At 42.7% G+C, this 21,661-nt stretch overlaps 1 protein-coding gene across 1 annotated transcript; it reads left to right on the plus strand.

The window, feature by feature from the left end:
- The first annotated feature begins 86 nt into the window (after nt 1-86).
- On the plus strand, nt 87-12,247 carry fxyd6 (FXYD domain containing ion transport regulator 6). Its single transcript, XM_061073276.1, has 8 exons — nt 87-326; nt 6,675-6,728; nt 7,767-7,790; nt 8,846-8,881; nt 8,979-9,053; nt 9,344-9,380; nt 9,462-9,511; nt 10,944-12,247. The coding sequence occupies exons 2-8, from the start codon at nt 6,680-6,682 to the stop codon at nt 10,979-10,981; spliced, it is 309 nt and encodes a 102-aa protein (XP_060929259.1). The 5' UTR covers nt 87-326; nt 6,675-6,679; the 3' UTR covers nt 10,982-12,247.
- Nucleotides 12,248-21,661: the final 9,414 nt, after the last annotated feature.

Genomic DNA, 21,661 nt, shown 5'->3' on the forward strand with positions numbered 1-21,661 from the left:
ACACAGGAGAGAGAGAGTGGTCTTTGGTGTATGTGTGTGTGTGAGAGAGTGGGAGAGAGAGAGAGAGTGTGAAGGGTAGAGAAGGAGCGAACAAGAGAGCGCCACAGAGGGTTTAAGGCACTGACTGACTGAACTGCCACTCCAGGAGACACTCTGTTATCCATCACATCTCTATTTTGTTATCTCCAGGACAAGCAGATGAGAGAAGTGAGCACTTTATATTGACAGATGAGAATATCTGGAGCCTTGTGAGAAAAGCTGATTGATTTTTTTGTGTGGGTGGATATCAGTTTGTTGGCCAAACGGTCCGCTGGAGAAACGAGGAGGTAAGTTTGACATTCATCATGTGTTCCAATATGTCACTGTTGTCTTATTAATAATGATGTTTTAGGGGTAGGTGATTTTCAGGGTGGGTGATGTGTGTGGGAAGAAAAACGCAGATTTTCATAGGAGACAAGTTATTTCCTGGGGCTATTAGGGGATTTTCCCTGAAATTATTTTACGCAAGCGTTTGTGCAGTTAGAGATATTTACGCACAGTTGGATATTCTGTCCTTAACTTGCAGGAACACCGCTCCCGACGCGTGTGGTTATTAAATGACTGCTCTGATGTGTCACCAGGGTGTGTCTGCTGGCTGGGATCACTCCAGCCCTCACTGAATGCGCGGCAAAAAACCCCATTATGGATCAATGCGTAAAAACGAGTGCAACCGGTTCGCGTCCTCATTAAGTGTCGTGAGGGATGTCAGTGGCTTTATTGCAAATGGTTACTTGCTCCCACTGGAACGGAGGATGGATGGGAGGATGGATGGATGGATGGCGGCTCGCTCTCCAGCCCCCTCCATCAGAGGACCCACAGGTGGTGGGACGCACACAAAGTGGATGGATGCGTCATCCATCTATATGTAAAAGCAAATCGCTCCAATGGGTTGCGAGGCTGAAGCCCGGCAGTGCGCGACGGCACCTGGGCAGAGCCATGGCATCGTGATGGAGAGGAGACCGGTGCTCTTTGTTGTGCGCAAATCAAACAAGCTGCCCCCCCCCCCCCCCCCCCCTTCTGAGTCGCTGAGGTCGTATTATTCAATGCATGTGCGGTGGTTTGACGTAAATGAGACAGTGAATTCCCTCCGACTCATTCTGAGTTGAAAGCTCGGTGCCACACCCCTTCTCTCACCCCCCCACCCCCCCTGTTTATCTGTGTCCCTGTGTTCTCGTGCGAGCCCCGTCATTTCTTCACCCATTTCATTTTTTTTTTCAGATTGGAGACAGTTACCATAGAGATAACTGGACACTATGGAGCGACGCGCATTGTTGCCATGGTGATTTAACATCATAATGATGGCAGATATAGGTGGCCCAACTTGTTTTTTTCCACAAAGGTTACCCAGACCTGTGGCGTGACCTATTTATCCGCCCTATATGTTTTTATGGATGCTGAATGAGAGGAAATATTGTTTTTCTAATTGATGTCATGTCTTTGGTTTGTTTCAGTATTTATATTAGTAGAAGCATTTGGGTCGTTTGAGAGACCTGCGTGAAAAGGGGAGAAATGGCACCATCATGCCTATTATAGCTCACCTCACCTTTAAAACCCTGCATTTAAAGAGGGACACACACATTATTAGGTAATTAAACCCAAAGATCCACCCACACAGACACACACCGTCCTGCAGAGATACAGACAGGTGCAGCAGCGTCTCAGGGTTTACAGGCGATCAGACAATAAAACAAGCACAAGATGCCGGAGAAAACTATGTCTTATATGTCTGATTTCATTTTACCGTCACACACATACAGGATCCTGAACACACGAATGACACGGTAAGAGAGGTGGGTGGGTGGGTGCAGTCTTCTACTGTAGAATCACACACGGCGTTCTTTAATGACCTTGCCAGATTTTCCCAGGGAAACTGTGTTTGCGTTATACAACCGTTTGCGTCACGCTGATCTTCTGATCTTCCGAGTTACACATGCCAGATATATGATGTCAGAGGTGAGACCGTTCAGCACTCTGCTTATCGGCTCGTTGCTCCGACTCTCTGTTGTTTCTTGGCCTACCTGTTTCTCATCTCATTTGCCTCACCGCATTCTCTGACCTTTCTCTCTCACACCCTGTGTATTTTATGCTGTAAACGCCACCATCACACAACCCACTGCCCTTCCCCTGTTGTCTCCCCTCAGACGCTGTCTCCTCCTTGTGTCCCTCGCCTGTAGATTCTCCTGCCAGACAATGTCTCCTCTTGTCTGCCTGTCCCCCATTCTCACTTGTCTGCCTTTCTTTCCTCTCCTTGTTCCCGCGGCACAGAAAATCGCCTCCTTCCCTTGTCCTCCTCAAACAGATTACAGTCACCCCGTGGGGTCCCTCCTCCTGTCCTCTCTCAGATAAATGGGGGCCTGTGTGGCTCTAGAACTTGATATTGCCAAACAGTAGGACAGTGTGAGTTGAAGTAAAGTGGAGGGGGACTCTGCTCATGTGCTTGACTTGCTACGTTACAGACAGCAGGGTCATGCTGCCAAAGACCCTGAAGGATTCTCACGGGACAAGCATGTGACACTGACCCACTAACGGATAAAAATACCCCCTCCAAAAGAAAGAGATTCATATGGCACTGCGAACAAATTAATTATTTGCCTTTTTTGTGCGAAGTCTGAAAATACTCGTTGGAAGACTGAGAGTTTATAGTCACTGGTGTGTCAGTAACATGCCCCTGCTTGGTTTCAACAGGGGCATTTTCTAAAAATGGGAAGGAAGTAGAATGGCCCTTACTCTGCCAAGGCACAACATAAATCCAATCAAGCTGCATCAAATCACACACACTCATAGAAAAATCAGTCCCTTCAACATGTTGGATTTTCCTTCATCGAAATATTCCCTAGAGGTAAATGGTGAAAATGACACAATGACAAAAAAAAAAGTGAAAAAAGACAAATTCCTGCTCAAAACTTGAATGAGTTCTTCACAGACCCATTCCGCATCCTTCCACTAAGTTTCATGGAAATGTATTCACTGTTTTTTGTGTAATCATGCTCACAAACAAACCATCCAATAAACAGACGGACAGGGGTGAAAACATAACCTCCTGGGCAGAGGTCACAAAAAGAAACAAGAACACAGATCAACAACAAAACTACAAAGAGAACAAATATAGACCATCATGCAAAAAGTGATGAAAAGCAGTGGTGGTATGAATGTGTGTTTGGTGGTAGAACAAGTTTGCCTGGTGCTGTTGGATGAGGAAGGGGAAGAATGGGTAAGTAATGGTAGCAGAGGGGAGAGAGCTCCATCATCCTCACAGCCTGAAGTTTGTATTATACACGATACCAGGACACTGAGGGTTGGGTTGCTTGTAATGATGTTTACTGTGTGAGCTTAGGGCGGGTGGAGTACATGTTCAGGAAGGAGGGGAGTGAAGCTCAGCTCAGCTCCCAAACCAGTCAATCTGTAATCAATCATCTCCTGCAGCCCAACTCTCCTTTGGACAGGAACCAGACCCGGTGGACTCAATCAAAAAACCCTCTCAAACGAAAGCTGCAATGACTACAGTCAATAAATAAAGACGCTCTGTTTCCCTTCACCTTAAAACGGGATAAGTGTCGCGGTATAAATGCCATTTAGTATTTGGAGTCTGGCCTGACTATCTCTCGCTCGCTCCAGAATCAGTGGAGGTTGTCCAACGAGCCACTTAACCCCGAACACTTACTGTCATATCTATGCTATTAACAAGTCTTACACTAGAGAAGAGCCACAAAGGGTCAAACTCTCTCCATCCATCCAACGCTCTGCCCTTCCATTAGTCTCTCACTGCCACGGCATCATTCCGTATTGCTCCTGCTACATACAAAGACAGAGGACATCTAGGAATATGTTGCAAATGGCAAAATAGATGGCGCATGCACAATTATATTTCAACTGAAGATCTCTGTTATTAGTTTTAAACACATATAGTTATGATTGAACACTTTTAATTTCTTGTGGAGAACAGTAATTGTAAGGTTTAGCATCTCTCCACTATCTGGTGAAGTTCTTTTTACAGATAAAGATAGAAAACATGACAGCTCCCCAAATGTGAAGTGAAAGTGTCCTGATCACGTCCTGGTGGCGGGCTGCAGTATTGGTCATGAATCCTGCCTCCTACATGTTGGCGGACGGGACATGAACCAAGCTAAAACGTTTTCTGCAAGGTCGTCTGTCGTTTTAGGTTGCTGTTATCACACATATATTTGTCCAATTGTTATTTTGTTTCAAGTAAGTTTGGTTTGAATTAGTTATTTGATACTAATGCAGGGTGAAACATCATGGATTTCAGCTGAGACTGACTCCTGATTGGTCGAGGATGCGTATTCGCTGGACCTCGATTCTGAGGCTGTGATCGCTACCGGACAGACTCTTGTTCTAAATGCGTAAGATGGCAGCACTATTGGGAGTATGTTAGCTTAAGTTCTGGATATTTGGAGCAAGCGGAAACACATCGACCATCTTTAAAAACAAACTATAGTGGCATCTCCTTCAATCCGGCCACATTTCTCTGTTTTCCGCACATCCCCCCCTACATGTAGAGCTTTTCACTGCAGTCAGGCAGAACGTGATTATTGAACGATGAAGAGGAGGGTTTAGCGAAGAAAGGGAAGAGAGACAAAGTATCAGACAAGGTGTCAGACATGGAAGGCAAGCACTGATATGAGTTTAGTAATTATGCAAAGCACAATATGTATATTTACGGTTCTATGTCACAGTCAGGACTTTACTGCTAACTAACAAACATATGCCGATGCGAACATTTTGAATTTTTCCTTGCATGAAACAGTCCATTAAACAAGATCATTTCCCCTCTCCAAGGTCACACAGGGTTGATTTTCCTTTTAAGGGTACCATTACTCTAATGGATGCCATGGACCATCTGCTCTGCAGTTGTCATCCCTTGTCAGAAGTGTCTTGGTTGCAATCTGTTGCTCAGGTCTGTCTGAAAGCTCGGCTCACAAATCAAATATATGAGGATCAACCACCGTACAAATAGCAACTAAGCAGGACGATACAGTCGCTACCTCTGCTAATGACTATAATGGAGTCATCAGCATTATATCCTGCACCGGTGACACAGCTGAAGACAGACAAATAGCTAAAAGGATAAATGGATCCAGTCAGTCAGAAAGCAAGTCTGTTCGATGGACGGAAATATATGACAGCACAAACGGACGCTAGGTGGCGCTCTTAAACAAGACAGGTAAAGCTAAATGGATTCTTGAAGACATTACACCTGTATTGATCTATATCCAAACACTCCTCTCGATATACCCTGTGAGTTTGTTTGCCTCCTGGAGACTGATCGTACATTACCAGACACTTCAGATGATTTGATGTGGAATTAGACCACTTCAAAATATTGATAAATGACTTGTTGCTGTCACGTCGACATTGGAAGTGTCAGTTATTTTATTGACATATCAGACCGACAGGGAGAGAGAGAGAGAGAGAGAGAGAGAGAGAAAGCAAACCTTTTACAGCTGTGGGAGTTTTATAAATGTGAGGATGTGGACGTTTTAAAACAATCACATACAAAAAAGGATACAAAAAAAAACCCAACTGGGAACAATAATAAAATGAAAAAACAATAAGATATCACCTGCATGTTTGTTTACTCACCTCTAATAAAATGTGCAATAACGTATACAGACAAATACGAAACTTACAGATTACACTTGCATTCCCAATGTGTATAGTATTGTATTTGATATTTCAATATATATTCAGCTCTTTTATTTAATTTAAATTTACTTTATTGAAATGTTCTTATCTTATTGCATTGCAGAGGTGACCTGTCATTGCTTAACACTTCGCATTGTGCCGTTGACCTTAACTTACATTTGACAAGTCAAACTGTAAATATAAACTTCATATGTGAGAATTTAAATGTTGCAGATGAAATCAAGGTTTCAAAATCAACCTCGGATTGAGGGCCAGTGAGAAGAAATAGGTCACTGAATAAAAGGAAGAAATACCAAAGTTTAAATCAAGTAACTAAAACTTTGATTTGCCAAACATTATCTCCCGGGATCAGATATTTTGCAGATACGTTTATGTTGGTTTGAAGTATTTTTTTATAACTATTTTGAATAATTGTACTGCAGCCATGCCAGGCCCCTGGGAGAATGTTGTTTTCTTCCAATATCTTTGCCAATGCTTCTTAATAAGCACTCAATGCTAAGTAAAGCTAAGGGAAATGTCGTGAGATTTGCAGAAGGACATGAGTGTGTGTAATAAATGTAGTTGGATTCCACTTAAAACCTTAAATGTCCTCCTCGCTAGAGTAAAAGACCCTTTATTAAACCGTACCATAAATTTGGGTCAAGGTTGTGTGGTGTCCACAGGGAGGCAGGAGTAATCTCTGCCAGGAGAAGAAAACATGTATGCAGACTCTGAACATGGATCATTATGCGAGATATGAGCCATATCTGCAGGCGCTCTCCGAGGGTTCGGGCCGAGCCATGTGCTGTGTGATGTGATTTCTTCTTTTCAGACGTCCATTACTGTGCGGTCTGTGTGGTGAATATAAACTGAATGTTCATTGTTATTGTTCCAAACCGTGGGGTGGCATGTGTGCTGCACACTTATGTTTTTTACTGTTCTGTTTCTCTTTCATTCTCTATCATCCTACCTCTTTATTACTTTATCAACAGTTGCCATGGAAACTATTTTGCTCTTCCTCTCCTCACTTCTGGTCTGTGTGGCTGGTGAGTGCCCCCCCTATTCTCAAGCAGCATTCACACACACACACACACATACACACACACACGTACACACACATGTACACACAAACATTCTCGTTCCTCTGTCTTGGGTAGGACCCTCATTGGCATAAGGTAGATTTTTTATTTTGCATGCATTTTAATTATTTGTTTAAACATATAACCCTGGTTATATAACCCGTCCTTCAGCATTTGACCCTTATCTCCTGGCCTATTCCCCCACCTAACCCCTTCCTGCCCATACAAACTATCAAAGGAACCCTTACCCATCTCACTTACTCCCTCCACAGTTGCTTTTTAATTCTCAAATATCATCTCTCTCATATGACTTCTGTATACTTATGCTATTACACATTTATTGCATATTTATTACAAATTCCTTCATTTATTTATCTATCACCATTCTTATGGTTTTTAGCTGTATGTGACACAGGACAGTCATTATGAAATATCCCCCAAAAGACCAATGTGCAACATTGACAAAACCGCCACACTTACACCAATCATATCTTCACTGAACCCTGACCCCCCTGACAAGGGTCCTCACAAAAATAGAGGTACAAGTAAAACACACACACAGACACACACACGCACAGTATCTGTCCATGGGGAGGCAGTGTAGGGGCAGGCAGTGATGCAATATGAAAAAGGCACTCTGTGTGTGGGCTAGTGAGAAAAACATCAATTACTACTTCATAGCTCAATGTGTGGGTTTCACAGACCGGCTGTGTCACTCCCTGCGTGTGTGAGGTCTGTTCACACTGTATGATTGAATGTAAGACGCACAAACAGCCTCACACTGTCGCACACTGCAAATACGTTAGGCCGCGCTGGCTGCAAATATTTTGATGACACCCGGGTCTCATGTTAGGAAAAACATCCACTGATAAATAGATTTATAGACAAAGAGACAGAGGGATGAGATTTGTTTGAGGCATTTTCCTCCCGTCTGATTTCCTGTGTTCCTTTTTTTCCTTTCACCTCCCGACTCTGACCCCCCCTCCCCTCGCCGCTGCCTCTCAGCTGTGGCAGACCCCGCTGCACCGGGTGAGTAGCCTCGATGTAATCTTTAACACCTCAGTCAGAGCAGCCACATGCACGGGTGTGCTGGTGTCCAGATCCAATCAAAGCCTTATGGATTTCCCCACTACAGCGAACAGTGGCAGATGTATGGATTAAGAGGAAGAATTACCAGACCAACTGTGGGTTGATTAGAGAGATTTCCATTGAGTGCTCAAGAGATGAGAGAGGTTGTTTGGTACGACAGAGAATAATGTGTGTGCATGTAGCATCTAAATTTAAAATTTGCACCTATTGCACATTGGGCACCATCTTTAATTGAGGGAGTATATTTTACTGAATTGAATTCAATTGACATCTGCAGACGTAGTAGTCTCTTGATTCAAGGATCTCTGGCTCTGCTTTTATCAACCACAACTTGGTGATTACAGGATATGTATTTTAAATGTCTATAAGTAGATGAATAACTGATCACTTAGTTTGGCATTATAGTGAAATGAAGCATGGGTTTCAGACTTGGAGAATAATGGCAGTACACAACCTACTTCTCTAGGACTTTGAAATCATGATCCATCATCTTTCATTTCAAACTTCATATTTTTTTGCAGATTTTTGCTTCTGTCACGGAATGAAGAGGTTCCGAAAGGAATTCTCACTCCAGGGTTAATAGAGCAGAAATATTGATTTGTATTTAAAAGATCACATCTTCGCTTTTATCATTGTGCCTTTTATAAGTACATCCAAACTATGACATGGTTTTGATCAGGGAAACATGGCAAACAAGCTATTGTTAAGTTTGGTTAAGATACATGAACCTAAACCCTTAAGTTAATCAAAACCATGGTGATTTATAAAGGCCCTGAGGCAAAGACTGGTTCGGGACTGGACCTGTGAACACTAGCTGTGTTTTTTGCTCTGGTTTCTTTAGCGTTTTCAAGTCTGTTTTTGATGAATTTTCCAATTTATGGCAAATTTAGCGCCTCCAAGTGGTAACACTGAGGACAGATAGCAATGAGTGGTGCTTTGAACAGCATTTTTGAAATGTGAACATCTTGGTTCTATATGTTTGTTATATTTTACAGATGTGAAGGAGAAAGAAGAAAATCCATTTGTTTATGGTAAGTTAAGGGCAATTGTTGATTCTGGAACACATCACTCAAGAGTGTTTTCCATTAATGGTGTATTGTTAATTTGTTGTCTCCTGTTCTTCTGTAGACTATGAGAGTCTCAGGATTGGGGGATTGGCATTTGCAGTGGTGCTGTTCACACTGGGCATTCTGCTCATCCTTAGTAAGTTCACCTCAGTGTGTGTGTGTGTGTGTTTGTGTGTGTGTGTGTGTGTGTGTGTGTTTATATGATTTGTGCGTGCACTCAGTCTAATCAAGTGTTACAATCAAATAAAAAATAATTAATGGTAAATAATTAAATCATTATTGAATTCCCACAGACTAATGCCGCACCTTGTTCTTTTCATATGGTTATTTTTCCTTATTTTTAATGATCAGGTTTCACTGACCTACTCTCATATCTCACTGATTGGACCCCTGATTGGCACAGCTAATGATTTCTTATTTTTCCAGGTCGGCGGTGCCGCTGCAGTATCAACCAGAAACCCAGGTATGTCAGTGAATCAAGGTTTGGTTTTGTAAGTCATCCTATGAGTTGGTTACCATGACAACATTTCGATATCCTCTTCAGGGCCCCTGGAAACGAGGAGGCGCAGGAGGAGGACCTGATTGTCTCCAAGGGTAAGATGTACAGTTTAACCTCCGGCTCACCTCCTGACATACATCCATAATTGAGTTTGACTCTCTGCACGGGAGGGAGGGGGGGGTGGGGGGGTGTTCACTCCATGTGGATTTACCTGCACATGTTGAGCTGCAGTGTATATGACAGAAAAAGGGAGCATACAAGTTGTATGCAGCATAATTGACCTTTTCAAAAGGCATATTACAAGTTTCATAAAAAAAAAAAAAAAAAAAAAAAAGTTATTACTAAATCAACCGGGAGAGACTCATGCAGCTTATTGGAATCTCTCCTCATCTCCACATCGGACATGTCATAGTTGGCATCTTTGTTAATTAAAGAAACAATTAAGTACATGATCAGTTTCATACCATATGTATTCTGTTTGGTTTAGTTTGGTTCGTGGGGTCCTTCACAAGAGTTTTTAATGGGAAGTAACTAAACCTCAATATGCAGACTAAGTTTAATATTAAGAAATGAGCTATTCAAACAGTTGCAGTCCCCAAAAGTGGAGCCAAAGCATCTCAAAGCCCCCTGGTGTCCGGCTGCAGTTAGGCCCAAACTAAAAAGTCAATAGACAGGTCATATTTTTCTCAAAGATGGTTTCTGTCATTTTAGACAGTTGTTATCACACTGATATTTGTTTAATTGTTCATTTTCTGGCAAGTTGGTTGTTTATTAATAAATTGATGCTATAAAAACAGGTTGAAACGCAATGATTGACAGCTGAGAAATGATTGACAGCTGAGACTGACTCTCGAGTGTCGGAGGACATTAGAGTTTGTGTCTGTGCCAAGTTAGCCTCATTTCTGGACAGTCTTTATATACCGCCTATGGTGTATATCATGAAACAGCATAGAGTTCATCATCAAGAGTTCATCATCAAGATCTTCAAAGTATAGTGACACACACACAACTCATGTTGACTGTTTTAATTGGTTTGAGTCAACATAGAATTCATTAAGTTGGTAATATTGCTCATTCATGCAGAACTTTCAAATCAGTTTAAGGATGCACTGACATGCTTGAACACCCCCCAAAGACACAGTCTTCTAAACAGCTCCGGCTTGTAATGGTATTAACATAAATCTGGTAAAATATTGGGTGTTTATTATATAATCTCAGATTCAAAAGTCAACAGCAAGTTTTTATTTTATAATGAGATCTGAAAGGTATTGGAGGGGATTTTTTTAATGGATTTTTTATTTTATTTTTTAGATATGAAGATCTGAAGTTTTTTTTTAAGATATGAAGGTTGAAATTGTTGAGTTAAAGAGTTGCTGAATGCATACAAAATGAGATGCATGGTTCCACAAGTGATTGCGCATGAGTCGATGAGTGAGTAAAGGAGAGAGAAGGGCTGACGTTCAGGAAGTCATGACCGTTGAGCAAGTTCGAAGTTCGACTAAATCCCTCCTTCTTGTCACCTTTCAGCTGCAGCAGTCGCCAAAGAGACTCCGGCAGAGAACTGAGGCAACCGCCCGCTGCACCAGACTGCCTTCTGAAACGACGACCACTTTTATTTGATATTAAGCCACTTTAACAATGGTGATAAGTCTAACTGGTGATAAGATATAGGGTATATAAGAGAGGGAGGTGTACGTTTAGAGGCGTCATATGTACATTAATCTTGTGCCCTGAAGACAAACCTTTAGCCTGTTGTGTTCCGTTGTGACCGTGCCAGTCCCTCAGTTCTCTCGTCCGTCCCTGCGCCTTCGTGTGACCGTCACTCACTCCAGTTCTGTGTCTTCGCCAGTAGCACCTTAGACTCGCGATTGTCTTTTAAACCCTAGAAGTGTTTTAAATGTTGTGTGGTCCGCTGTTCCTTGTTTTGTAATTCCATCGCCTTTAGGTTTTAGGATTTGTCGATTTGGCTGTTTATTAACTTTCTGTCAGTTTGTCAGGGATAATGTTTGTCAGTTTAGATAATAACTATATCAATATAAGCAGTACACATATATAAGTATACGGTATATATAAGTTAAGATCCTTTATGAATAACGTATGCAGTTGAATATCTGTGTTGAGTCTATGTTTGAACACTTGAGTGTGCACATGTGAATCTTCTGTTTATCTATGTTTTTGTGTAAATCACGGGTGCCAGTGTTTCTCTACATGTAAATGTGATGAGCCTTATATCAGACAATCTCAACTGCCGCCGCTCTCGGACTGGAGCACAGGGATGGTTTGCAGGTTTCTGCACGAGCTCTTCCACTGCAGCGTTTTCATTGTGTATAGTCGAGGAAGCTCCTGCATCAGCTGTCTCACTGCCTTCTCTTCCACACGTCCCCTCCGCCGCCGCCGCCAGGATTACCCAGTTTCCAGCAGACTATGATTAGTTTCCTCACACACACTCACTACTGCCGCAAATCTGTGAAGCCAGGGTCTGTGTCTTTTAACTGTTGGCGAGTCTCTCTAATGTCATGATGCCTTGAATGATCATGTGTGCAGTGCAGAGTTTCAGAGACACTCCAAAAAAATACACATGATATATATGTGACTACATTAATAGTAGCCTAATGTGAGACAAATCATAGCGAGAGAAACAAATAACCAGTCCTGTCAGGTCAGGCTTTCACCAGTCGTGGGTCTGAGTCCACTTGTTTTTAAGACGACTGCTGTACGAGTGCATGCTATGATCATTCAACACGTGACCACTTGTTGTGTAGCAAACTGTTGTGCTTTTTAGCGTGAATAAATATGAGTATGTCTGAATAAACAAAAGGTAAATGTTTTTTTTTTTGTGTCTCTAAGTGAAAGCCAGATGTTTGTGTTTGACCATTTCAACCTAAAGAACATTCAGATTCCACACATTGAAGAGTCCCTTCAATGTCGGTCAAGGTTATAAGTTAGTCTTGGGGCGATGAAACTACAACAGGAAGTGAGTGTTCTCCCCAGCAGAGTCAGTGGCATGTTGCTGTGATTCCAAAGGTTGACAAATCTTGTCTTTATTGGCTTCAGAGTACAACATTTATGAGACAAGTCAATAGTTAACGGAGCGGCTGGATTGAAATATGTCCTGTGGGCGTGTAAAATTGGGTTGTGTGTGTGTGTGTTGGTGTATGTGTGTGTGTGTGTGTGTGTGTGTGTGAGTGTGGGGGTGGATCTGTGGGGTGGGAGTTTTATCTGCACCTGCCCCAGACGTAGACGGGGCCACACACACACAGACACACAACGGCACCTGGACAGAGCCTTCAGCAGCTCAGGTGAGTTTCCACATGCTTTTATAAACCAGTGCACACTTTAAAATGTATGGGTCATAACAATCAATGTGTTGTGGAAAATGCAATCAGTTCAAATATGTGTAACTGTTACTGTGGAATCGTATCGGGCTAAGTTTCGGGACCAGGGTGGACTACGTGGCTTGGATGTCCTTAATTGAAGCCCAGAAAGTGTATTTCTATGTAAAAACAGTGATTATTGGCCTTGTTTGGTCTCAATCTTGATAGATTATGAGGCACAATGTAAGAGCACACATGCCCCAATTAATAAACACTGCAAAAGTAGGTTTAGAGGACCGACAAAGAGTCAGTTGTTGTGTTCTTGTTTGCATCGCTACGCTTTAGGGGCGATTACACATTAAAATCATTAGTAGTAGCTGTGTATTATTCGGTAGGTTTCACCACAACTGCTCTTCCTCGCTCCATCTATAACCTCTATCAGGCTGCGCAAGGTTCAAGGTTAATGAATATTGGAGCAGTAATATATTAATGAGTAACTGTCTGACTGTGGTGTGCCCTCACGGCTCAGCGGTGCAGTGAACAGGCCCCAGACACATGATGAATGAAAGCAGTGAAAAGAGTCCACAATTCACAGTGGCACCCTTTTTACAAAGTGGAGACTGAGAGGGGAAATTTTTAGTCTGTTAATCTGTGTAAGTTAATGATTATGGGTCAAGTGATGTAGATCAAATGAGAGTTTCCTGTGAGCGTGTGTGTGTGTGTGTGTGTGTGTGTGGACAGAAAGGGTGGGGGAGAGAGGATCAATCACGTTATTAGCCTCTTAAAGTTCTCAGTAAGGATCCGAAGCAATCACTTTACCATTGAGTCTGCAGCAGGAAAAAAAAACAAACAGAGGCCGTTTGTCAAGACGTATAGAGTTTCTGACTCTTTCAGCCACCTCTCATTTAAATCGCATAAGCCGATTTAAAAAAGCGTCTACACAAAATCTCCAATTTATTAAAATGGAAAGACTGACAAAGAAACCGAATCCTTTAACAATGCATTCCAGATAGCAGACGTGATGGTTAATACTTTTAAAAACAGCAGATGTGGATGGATCAGCTGCTGGAGGCTGAGCGGCTGTCACCGGCCTTTTGTTAACTGTTTCCACTGTGTCCCTCCAGTTTCGTCCCCTGAACACACACACAAACAGACGAGGCAACATGTCGTCCCCTAAAGGTGAGTTACACTTTAACGTGGCAACAATTTGAGCGACCGGCAAGGTCACAACCGCGGACTGCAAAGTGTTAATCATGCACCACGGTAACATGAGGTTGACTTATTACCTGCTTATTAAGAGGAACATACCGGTATATGAACACAGGTTGAACAAACCCTGATAGTTTGACATGACAGTTTTCTGCAGGAGTTTATCATGTTCACAGAATCCATTAATACTGAGGTTGGTCATGATTCTGTCTGTGCTGCTGTCAGGCTGATACAGTGAGGAGACGGTGGACAATTGGTACAAGTGCCCCTGGAGTGGTATCAAACATTAAAGGGTCATCGCAATAGTATAAAAAACTACATTGTAGAAAAATACTTTTGATCTGATGCAATTTCAGAAATGGCATAACGTCTGCATGTGAACCACTTTCAGGAAATAGAGCAATACTGACTATGACCTATTGTCCCAGTTTGCACAGATCCAGAGAGTGACTCATTCACTCAAATCTGAAAGCCCTTACCAAATCCATTAATAGGATGAATGAAGCCCAATGAAATGTGACCAATTTTGAAGGTTTCTCATAATCATTCACCTCATCTGAGCCAACAGAGGCGGATTCTCACTCTTTTCTACTTCTGTGCATTCCTCTCTATCCTCAGGTCTTGAGATTGACCCAGATGCAGACTTTGTATATGGTAAGTGACCACAACTCTAAGCGGGTTGCTGCTCCGCTGATATGTTCTAAATATTGAACTTCTGCTACTGCTCTGAAAAAAGAGAGAATAGAGACACCATGCACGGGATAATGGGCTTTTCTGCCAGCACGCATTTGGGTTAGATGGACAAATAAAGTTGTCATGTGCAGAGAGAGAGAGAGAGAGAGAGAGGGGAATAACAGGAACCACGTGAGAGACATCAGAGCGCCAGGAAGTGAAATGGTGTGAAAAAGAAGTGAAAGAGGAAGATAGAAAATGTGAGAGAAATGAGGGGGAGAGTCGCATGTGGTGACAATGTCATTTGTGAATCTACAGACTATTACACACTACGTGTGGGAGGTCTGGTGTTTGCTGGAGTCATTGTGTTCCTCTCCATTATCCTGTTGGCAGGTGAGTCAACAGCCACATTCAGTGACTGTGTGTTTGTGAATGTGGGCAGCTTCTATATTACAGTGTATCATTGGAAAGACTGGGTGAATGCACAAAAAAGTGTTGTCCCTGAATGATAACAGTAATTATGATAAAGCATATTGTTCATTCATTTATCTCTGCTCCCTCCGTAGAGCTGTTTTCTTCACTGCTGTTATGAGAGTAGCTTTGTTGTGAGAATGTGAAAAAAGACTAATCCGTCATCTTCTCATTTTTCCTCTAAAGGCAACAAGATACTCAGCTGTGGCAAATCCAAGGTAAGAGAGCTGACGTTGAAGAGCTGAGGGAAAACATGGCTGAATTGTGACACCTGCTGGCCATTACGGGACAATACAAATTCTGAAAAACTTTTAAAGTTTCATTGTGTAGAATCTAGTGACATCTACTGGGGAAGTAGCATGTTGCAGCTGAATACCCCTCACCTCACCCTCCCCTTCCAAACATGACAGAGAACCTGTGGAAGCCTTCACTTGTCATAAAAACTCAAGAGGTGTTTAGTTTATCCATTCTGGGCTACTGTAATAAACATGGCAGCCTCGGTAGAGAGGACCCACTCCTGATGTGAATATAAAGTCTTTCAATATGAAGGAGCCATTCTAGGGTAAAGAAAACAACCATTTGTACAATTTAGATGAAATACACTTTTATATTCATTATCTGCCAATAGATCCCTTTCACATAAATCTTACACACTGGACCTTTAAACTCTGCACACTGACAAGTTACAGGCTCCTCTCTTAACAGCTCATGATAAAATAACACTAAACTTAACAAGGTATTGGTTAGTTTGCAAATGAAAATAACAAAAACTCTTGTATCTACAGCCGAAGAAAACTGAAGAGGAGTAACACAATCTGCCACAATCTGCCACAGTGTTGACAACTGTTATGTGTGTTCAAAATATGAGACTTTTGTAATAATAAAGTGTATGTGACCCTTGTGTATTTTGGTTTGTTTGACAAGAAATATACAATTTCACCTCCAGTAAAGTGCTCAATCATTTTAAGACATAAATGTAACAATATTAAGGACAACATGTACCACATGAAATTACCAGAGTACACAATACATATATATAATAACAATATAAAGCACCCAAATATTCTGTAGAACATTGTGCTCAATATATGAATATAGTTAGAAATTTAAAAGATAGCACAAATGTTAACACTCTGATTTTATAATGTAATATTTATTTTACTTAACTTAATAATCACTGCACATAATTAAAGTTTATGAAACACACATGACAATATATATGGGAGTGTGAGATAATAATAATAATAATAATAATAATACCTCTTATGTGCAAAATTGCAATTTGGAACCCTATTAAATATAGAATTTGTAATTATTTACTAACATATTCCGTGTTGACTTATTATAGCAACTGTTTATTTACTCCACACATGTTAATGAACATAGCACATAATTTACAAGAAGCAAGAAGATGCCAGCACGTTTCTGGTAAAATACAAGTCAATGAAATTTAAAAATAAAAGAGCTGTGAACATCTTTTAGCAAACCCATCTCTGTGTGATTGTCTTACTGAGGTTTTTTAAATAATAAAAATCTTCTTTTACCTATTTTCTCCAAATCCATCATGTTGGGGGGCTGCAGCCTCAACGTAGGCACAAATCAGAGCTCTATTATACAAATGAAAGTTAATACCCAAATGTCTTCTGATCGTTCCAAAAAAATGAATCCATGTTCTACATTGTAAAATTCATACATTACCTGGGAAATCAATAATATGATAATACTAATACTAATAATTCTTATTATAACTTTTTATGGCATTAAATGCTGCTCACTGTGGTTTACACAAGAAACAAAGTTATAACATAATCTTAAAAACATAACATATTAAAACAGACAGGATGTTAAAACGATAAATATGTTAAATGTACAATAAAAGAAAATAAAATGGTTGAATAGAAGAGAAAGTAAGATGTGAACATAAGTTTTAGCTGCTTTTTAAATTGTGGACAGACGATGCATTTTTAATATGCAGTGAGAGTTTGTTTTTAAATCTAAATCTATGGTGCATGATTGCATTTTAATGATAACCATCCTCCATTTGAGATACTGCACTTTAAATGGTGAGAGGTGGCGTCATATTTAATGTTTTTTTTTACACTTTCTTCTCACCTCCGCTGTTTTAACCACTTCCGTGATCTCGCGTTAACACAACCAACCGCCAGGTGTCGCCATAAGACCGGCAGGAAACCAGGAAGAGGAACTTTATCGGTCCCGACTTCCCCCCGAGGATCCCAGAGGAAGTGAAAGGTGCTGAGTGAAGACTGCAGGAACTGTGGGAGAGAAACAAGTAGGTGGAGGAGTGATGACACCACGTTGTGAAGGAACCTGACGGACACTTCGAACCAGGCACTGATGTGAGGGGGGGTGAAGCTGCACGTCACATGGGAGAACAACTCAAAACATAAATATGGTGCAGTAGATTTATGATTTTAAATATCATAAATATTACTGGTGCACGAATCGGGCGTTTTCCCAGAACTTGTCCCAGCGGCACCATTGGACCTCCTCCTCCCTCCCAGCTTGGGACACTTGATGTATTCACCGTGTGTGGGTTCCGGGAGGGGGAGGGGCCTGTCTCCTCGTCCTGAATCAGGATGTCCCGGTTGTGTGGTCCCCTCGGAGCAGCTGCACCACAGGGCCGTGTGTCTCCTCTGCTGCAGCAGCACATGACAAAGTGCATTAATCACAGCAGCAGAAAACTGCGCCTGATTAATCATCCCTGAGTAAATAAGTCGTTACAGGCAGAGACAGGAGCTGTCAGCCGGGCGAGTCCCAAGGACCCCCTGCCTTCTCTCCCTCATCCCCCCCCTCCCTCATCCCTCCTTTTCTCCCTTCCCCCCCCCTCAGCATCCTGGATGTGTGGGAAAAGGAGGGAGCTGTAAAAGTTAACGCAGTGAGCTGCCGAGGCGGTTTTACCGGTTGGATCCCCCCCAGGGCCCAGGTCAGCTGCTTTCCATAAGGGCTCCAGTTGAGGTAAGCATGAGAAGCCATTTATCACCCAGTTCACTAGAGCTGATAACATCACAGCACCAGGAGGAGGTTTGCACAGCCACACACACACACAACCACACACAACCACACACTCAGACACGCACACAAACAAGTGCACATGGCTGGACAGGTGTGAGAGGGCTGATCGGTGGCTGTTCCCATAAGCGTTCGGCGTCAGGGTGACTGAAGGGAAAACAAGTGGCTGAAGTGTGTTCTCCTCGCATGGTTTGACACCAACACTTCCGAGGGCACAAAGTGACCACAACCCTTCATGACAGCCAAACAACAACAAAGACACACACACACGCTGCTTCTCCACTGATGGGTTCACACTGGGTCTGCTGGGGTTCTGCCTGATTTCACTGTGGTTCGGGCCTTCAGCTTTGATCTTACTGGTGACCCGGACTCGCTCGGTCATGTCGGGCTTTTTGGAAAACACACAAACAGCCGATGACAGGAGCCACTAAATGCTAATTGCTGACCTTCAACTTAACATGACCAACCTTTGTATCGGTGCCACAGTTTGCATTAATGTTCTTATTTTATTTAGTCTGTCTCTTAACACCTCTTGACAGCACTAACCTGTTTGAGGCCGTCAGCCCAAGTCCCTAAGTCATGATAGGATAAGAATGTCATTTCATTTGTTTTTAAAATGATATTATAATATAAATAATATTTACTGCACCAACACTAACTCCATTTATATCCAACATGAAAAAAAAGGACAAGCTGGGTTTGGTCCTTTCACGGGATTTGTTGATAGAGAGAAAATGCTGAGTATCATTCTTCAAATGAATGTGCTTGTCCCCTTAGTGGTTTAACGACACGGTCGTGTGTGTGTGTGTGTGTGTGTGTTTTTGTGTGTGTGTGAGAAAGAGAGAGCAGTATGACAGTTACAGGAGTGTTAAACTGTGGGAAAATGATAAGATCAAGGCTCAGAGGGTCAAGATGGAAAGTGTGGCCCTCCCCTCAGCTCTCTCTCTCTCTCTCTCTGTCTCTCTCTCTCTCTCTCTCTCTCTCTCCCCTGTATCTCTGTATTTCTCTCTCTCATTCTCTCTGTATATAAGTCTGTCTCTCTCTGTTGTGACTTTCCGTGTCTTATGCATCGATTCATTTTTTGACCTGATGTGATGTAACAGAGCAGAACTCCACAGATTTGACTGTAAACAGTAGTTTATTTATTATTGTTTTGCTCCTTGTTTATACATGTTACTACAGTTTGAATCCTCATGCACAATATTATTGTATTACTTACTTACGAGTTTATTAAATATCCAGTGAGATGTAAGTCTGATGCAGGGAAAATATGAAATGGAAAATGAACAGACCTTTTAATGTAAATTATTTTTGCAGGATAAGAATTTTATTGTCACTAAAACTGAAGATGACATCTATTTGCATGTACTGAGTTAAAAAGTGAGCAGGGCACAGGTAGACTCGAACACGTTGTTAGAAGGAGAGCTGACTCAGCATAATAAAAACAACGGGTCAGCGAGTTGTGCACCCAAAGAAGATCCCAGGCTCCTCCAACACTGCATTTGGATCGGTACTTGATATCAGCAGATATGCAACGTCCAGGTATCGGGACAACAAAAGTCAGATCAGAGCTCCCCTACTCTTTAAGTGGGCCTCTGGGTATAGGTTTGCCATTGCGATCTAACCATAGAGAATCCGGGGGCCCAAGGTCAGTTGATCCCTTTTCCCGCTGTCCAGCCTCGATAGATACAAACCGGAGACACTTGATTATTAAGAAACTCAACGTGAAAGATTGAAATACTGTAAACCTGTTAAAAGAGACACTGTTGAACAACTTCTTATCAAAATCCTACAAATATACAAAGTTAAACAAACATTTACAGTAATGCTCAACTATTACGATAACCCTACAAGAGAGAGAGAGAGACTCGGACTTGATCCTCAGCTTTATTGATCTATGGGTCAGAGTCACAAACAAGTTGCTGTGCATGAAATGCAGCTCTATGTGGTCTTCTAATGATAACATCTCTAATTGCGACCACTGGGTGTCACTAGATATCTCTGATCAATATCTCTGCACAAGCCACAACCACTTTCGTCTGACTAAGAATTTAATGTATTCGAATACAAATGATAAATGTTAATCCCGTGCCGAGCTGTTCCCTTCCCTCTGTTGCGTTTGGAGGATCAGAGCCCAAGTCAGAAAGTGTGTTTGTGTGTCCCCCCCGACGGAGCGGGAGCAGGGGGTCTCTGGGTTGGTCCCAGCGAGGACGCCTCCAGCGGCAGCCATCTTGGAAGCGGTGGTATCGCCCTGGCACGGTGTGTTTTTTTTTTTTGTTTGTCTGCAGGCGTTCTGTCTGCCTCGGAATCGCATCTCGTCCAACCTTAAATTTTTCCTCCTCTTTTTCTATCTCATCCTCTTTCTCCCTTTCTCTCTCTCTCTCTCTCTCTCTCTGTCTCCCCATCTCCTCTGCCTCCCTCCTTATCAGCCATGCAAATAGTCTCATTTGCAAATGTGGAAAAAACAAGTGGTGTGGGTGTGGGTGTGGGTGGTGGTGGTGGTGGGGGGGGGGGGGGTTGGTGTAAGAGATGAACCTATAGCCGAAGAAGGTGCCCCCCCCCCTTACACGCGCCACCTCCGCCCCTCACCCTCATCCTCTCGTTATCCTCCCCCCAGCTCATTTGAATAAATTAACACCCCTTGCTTGATGTCTACTGTGAACATGCATGTACTCTCATGCAAAAAAACACACGTGCACGAGCACATGCAAAAAACGCACGCAGACAAACAGCACGTGCACGCGCACACTGGAGCGTATAGGGTGGATGAGCAGCCAGGAGTGGACGCTCTGCTGCCACGTAGGCACGGAGCTGGCACACGTCCTCTGATGAGCTGATACTCTCTCACACATCTGCCACCACCATCACGCACTCCTGGTTAAAGATAAACACACTCCATTGCTCGGCGGCGTCTCGTGGATGCTCTGCAGCACGGTGCTGTGTGGTTCATGTTAGCTTGATGCAGAGGGCTCGTTTGGTACACGGCGGCGTGGGTTCTGCAGCACGGTGCCGGGCTCAGGACCGACTCTTGACACCAGTGGTAGTTTTTGGTGTTTTAAAGTCCATTTCCACCAACGTGATTTGGTTCCGAAGAATCACAACTACTCCGTTTGACCCATCGTCGAGTGATTTACCCTGCAGCTCCTCCTCCGGCTACAATCCATTATCCTCATCATCCCTATTCCTGCCTCTCTCTCCCCATTCTCGTTCCCTTCCCTCTGACCTTGCACACAGCTCGGCAGCGGTACCTTCACCTCCCTCTCTCCTAATTCTGACCTTGACAATGTTTCTCTGGGCCGGGGGCTGCGCATTAATACTGGATACATTATTGTTAATATGATCCTCGCATGTAGCCAGCGGCCCGAGGGGGAGCTGTGATTGTCTGAGCATTAACATTAACATCCACATTAACTTATCTGCCTCATCACTCTCTCCAACCCGCCCCTCACCCCTCCCTCCGCGTTCTCCGTCTCTCCCCTGCCCTGCTCACCCATTTTCCTCCTCTGTCAACAAACTCTCTTCCCTTTCACTCTCCTCCCCGGCTCCTCG

This window comes from Limanda limanda, chromosome 6 (genome assembly GCF_963576545.1).
Source record: "Limanda limanda chromosome 6, fLimLim1.1, whole genome shotgun sequence".
NCBI lineage: Eukaryota > Metazoa > Chordata > Actinopteri > Pleuronectiformes > Pleuronectidae > Limanda > Limanda limanda.

Coding starts and splice junctions, on each gene's coding strand:
- fxyd6 (XM_061073276.1), top strand. CDS start 6,680: ATGGAAACTATTTTGCTCTTCCTCTCCTCACTTCTGGTCTGTGTGGCT. Junction 7,791..8,845: donor GGCAGACCCCGCTGCACCGG/GTGAGTAGCCTC, acceptor TATATTTTACAG/ATGTGAAGGAGAAAGAAGAA. Junction 9,512..10,943: donor GGACCTGATTGTCTCCAAGG/GTAAGATGTACA, acceptor GTCACCTTTCAG/CTGCAGCAGTCGCCAAAGAG.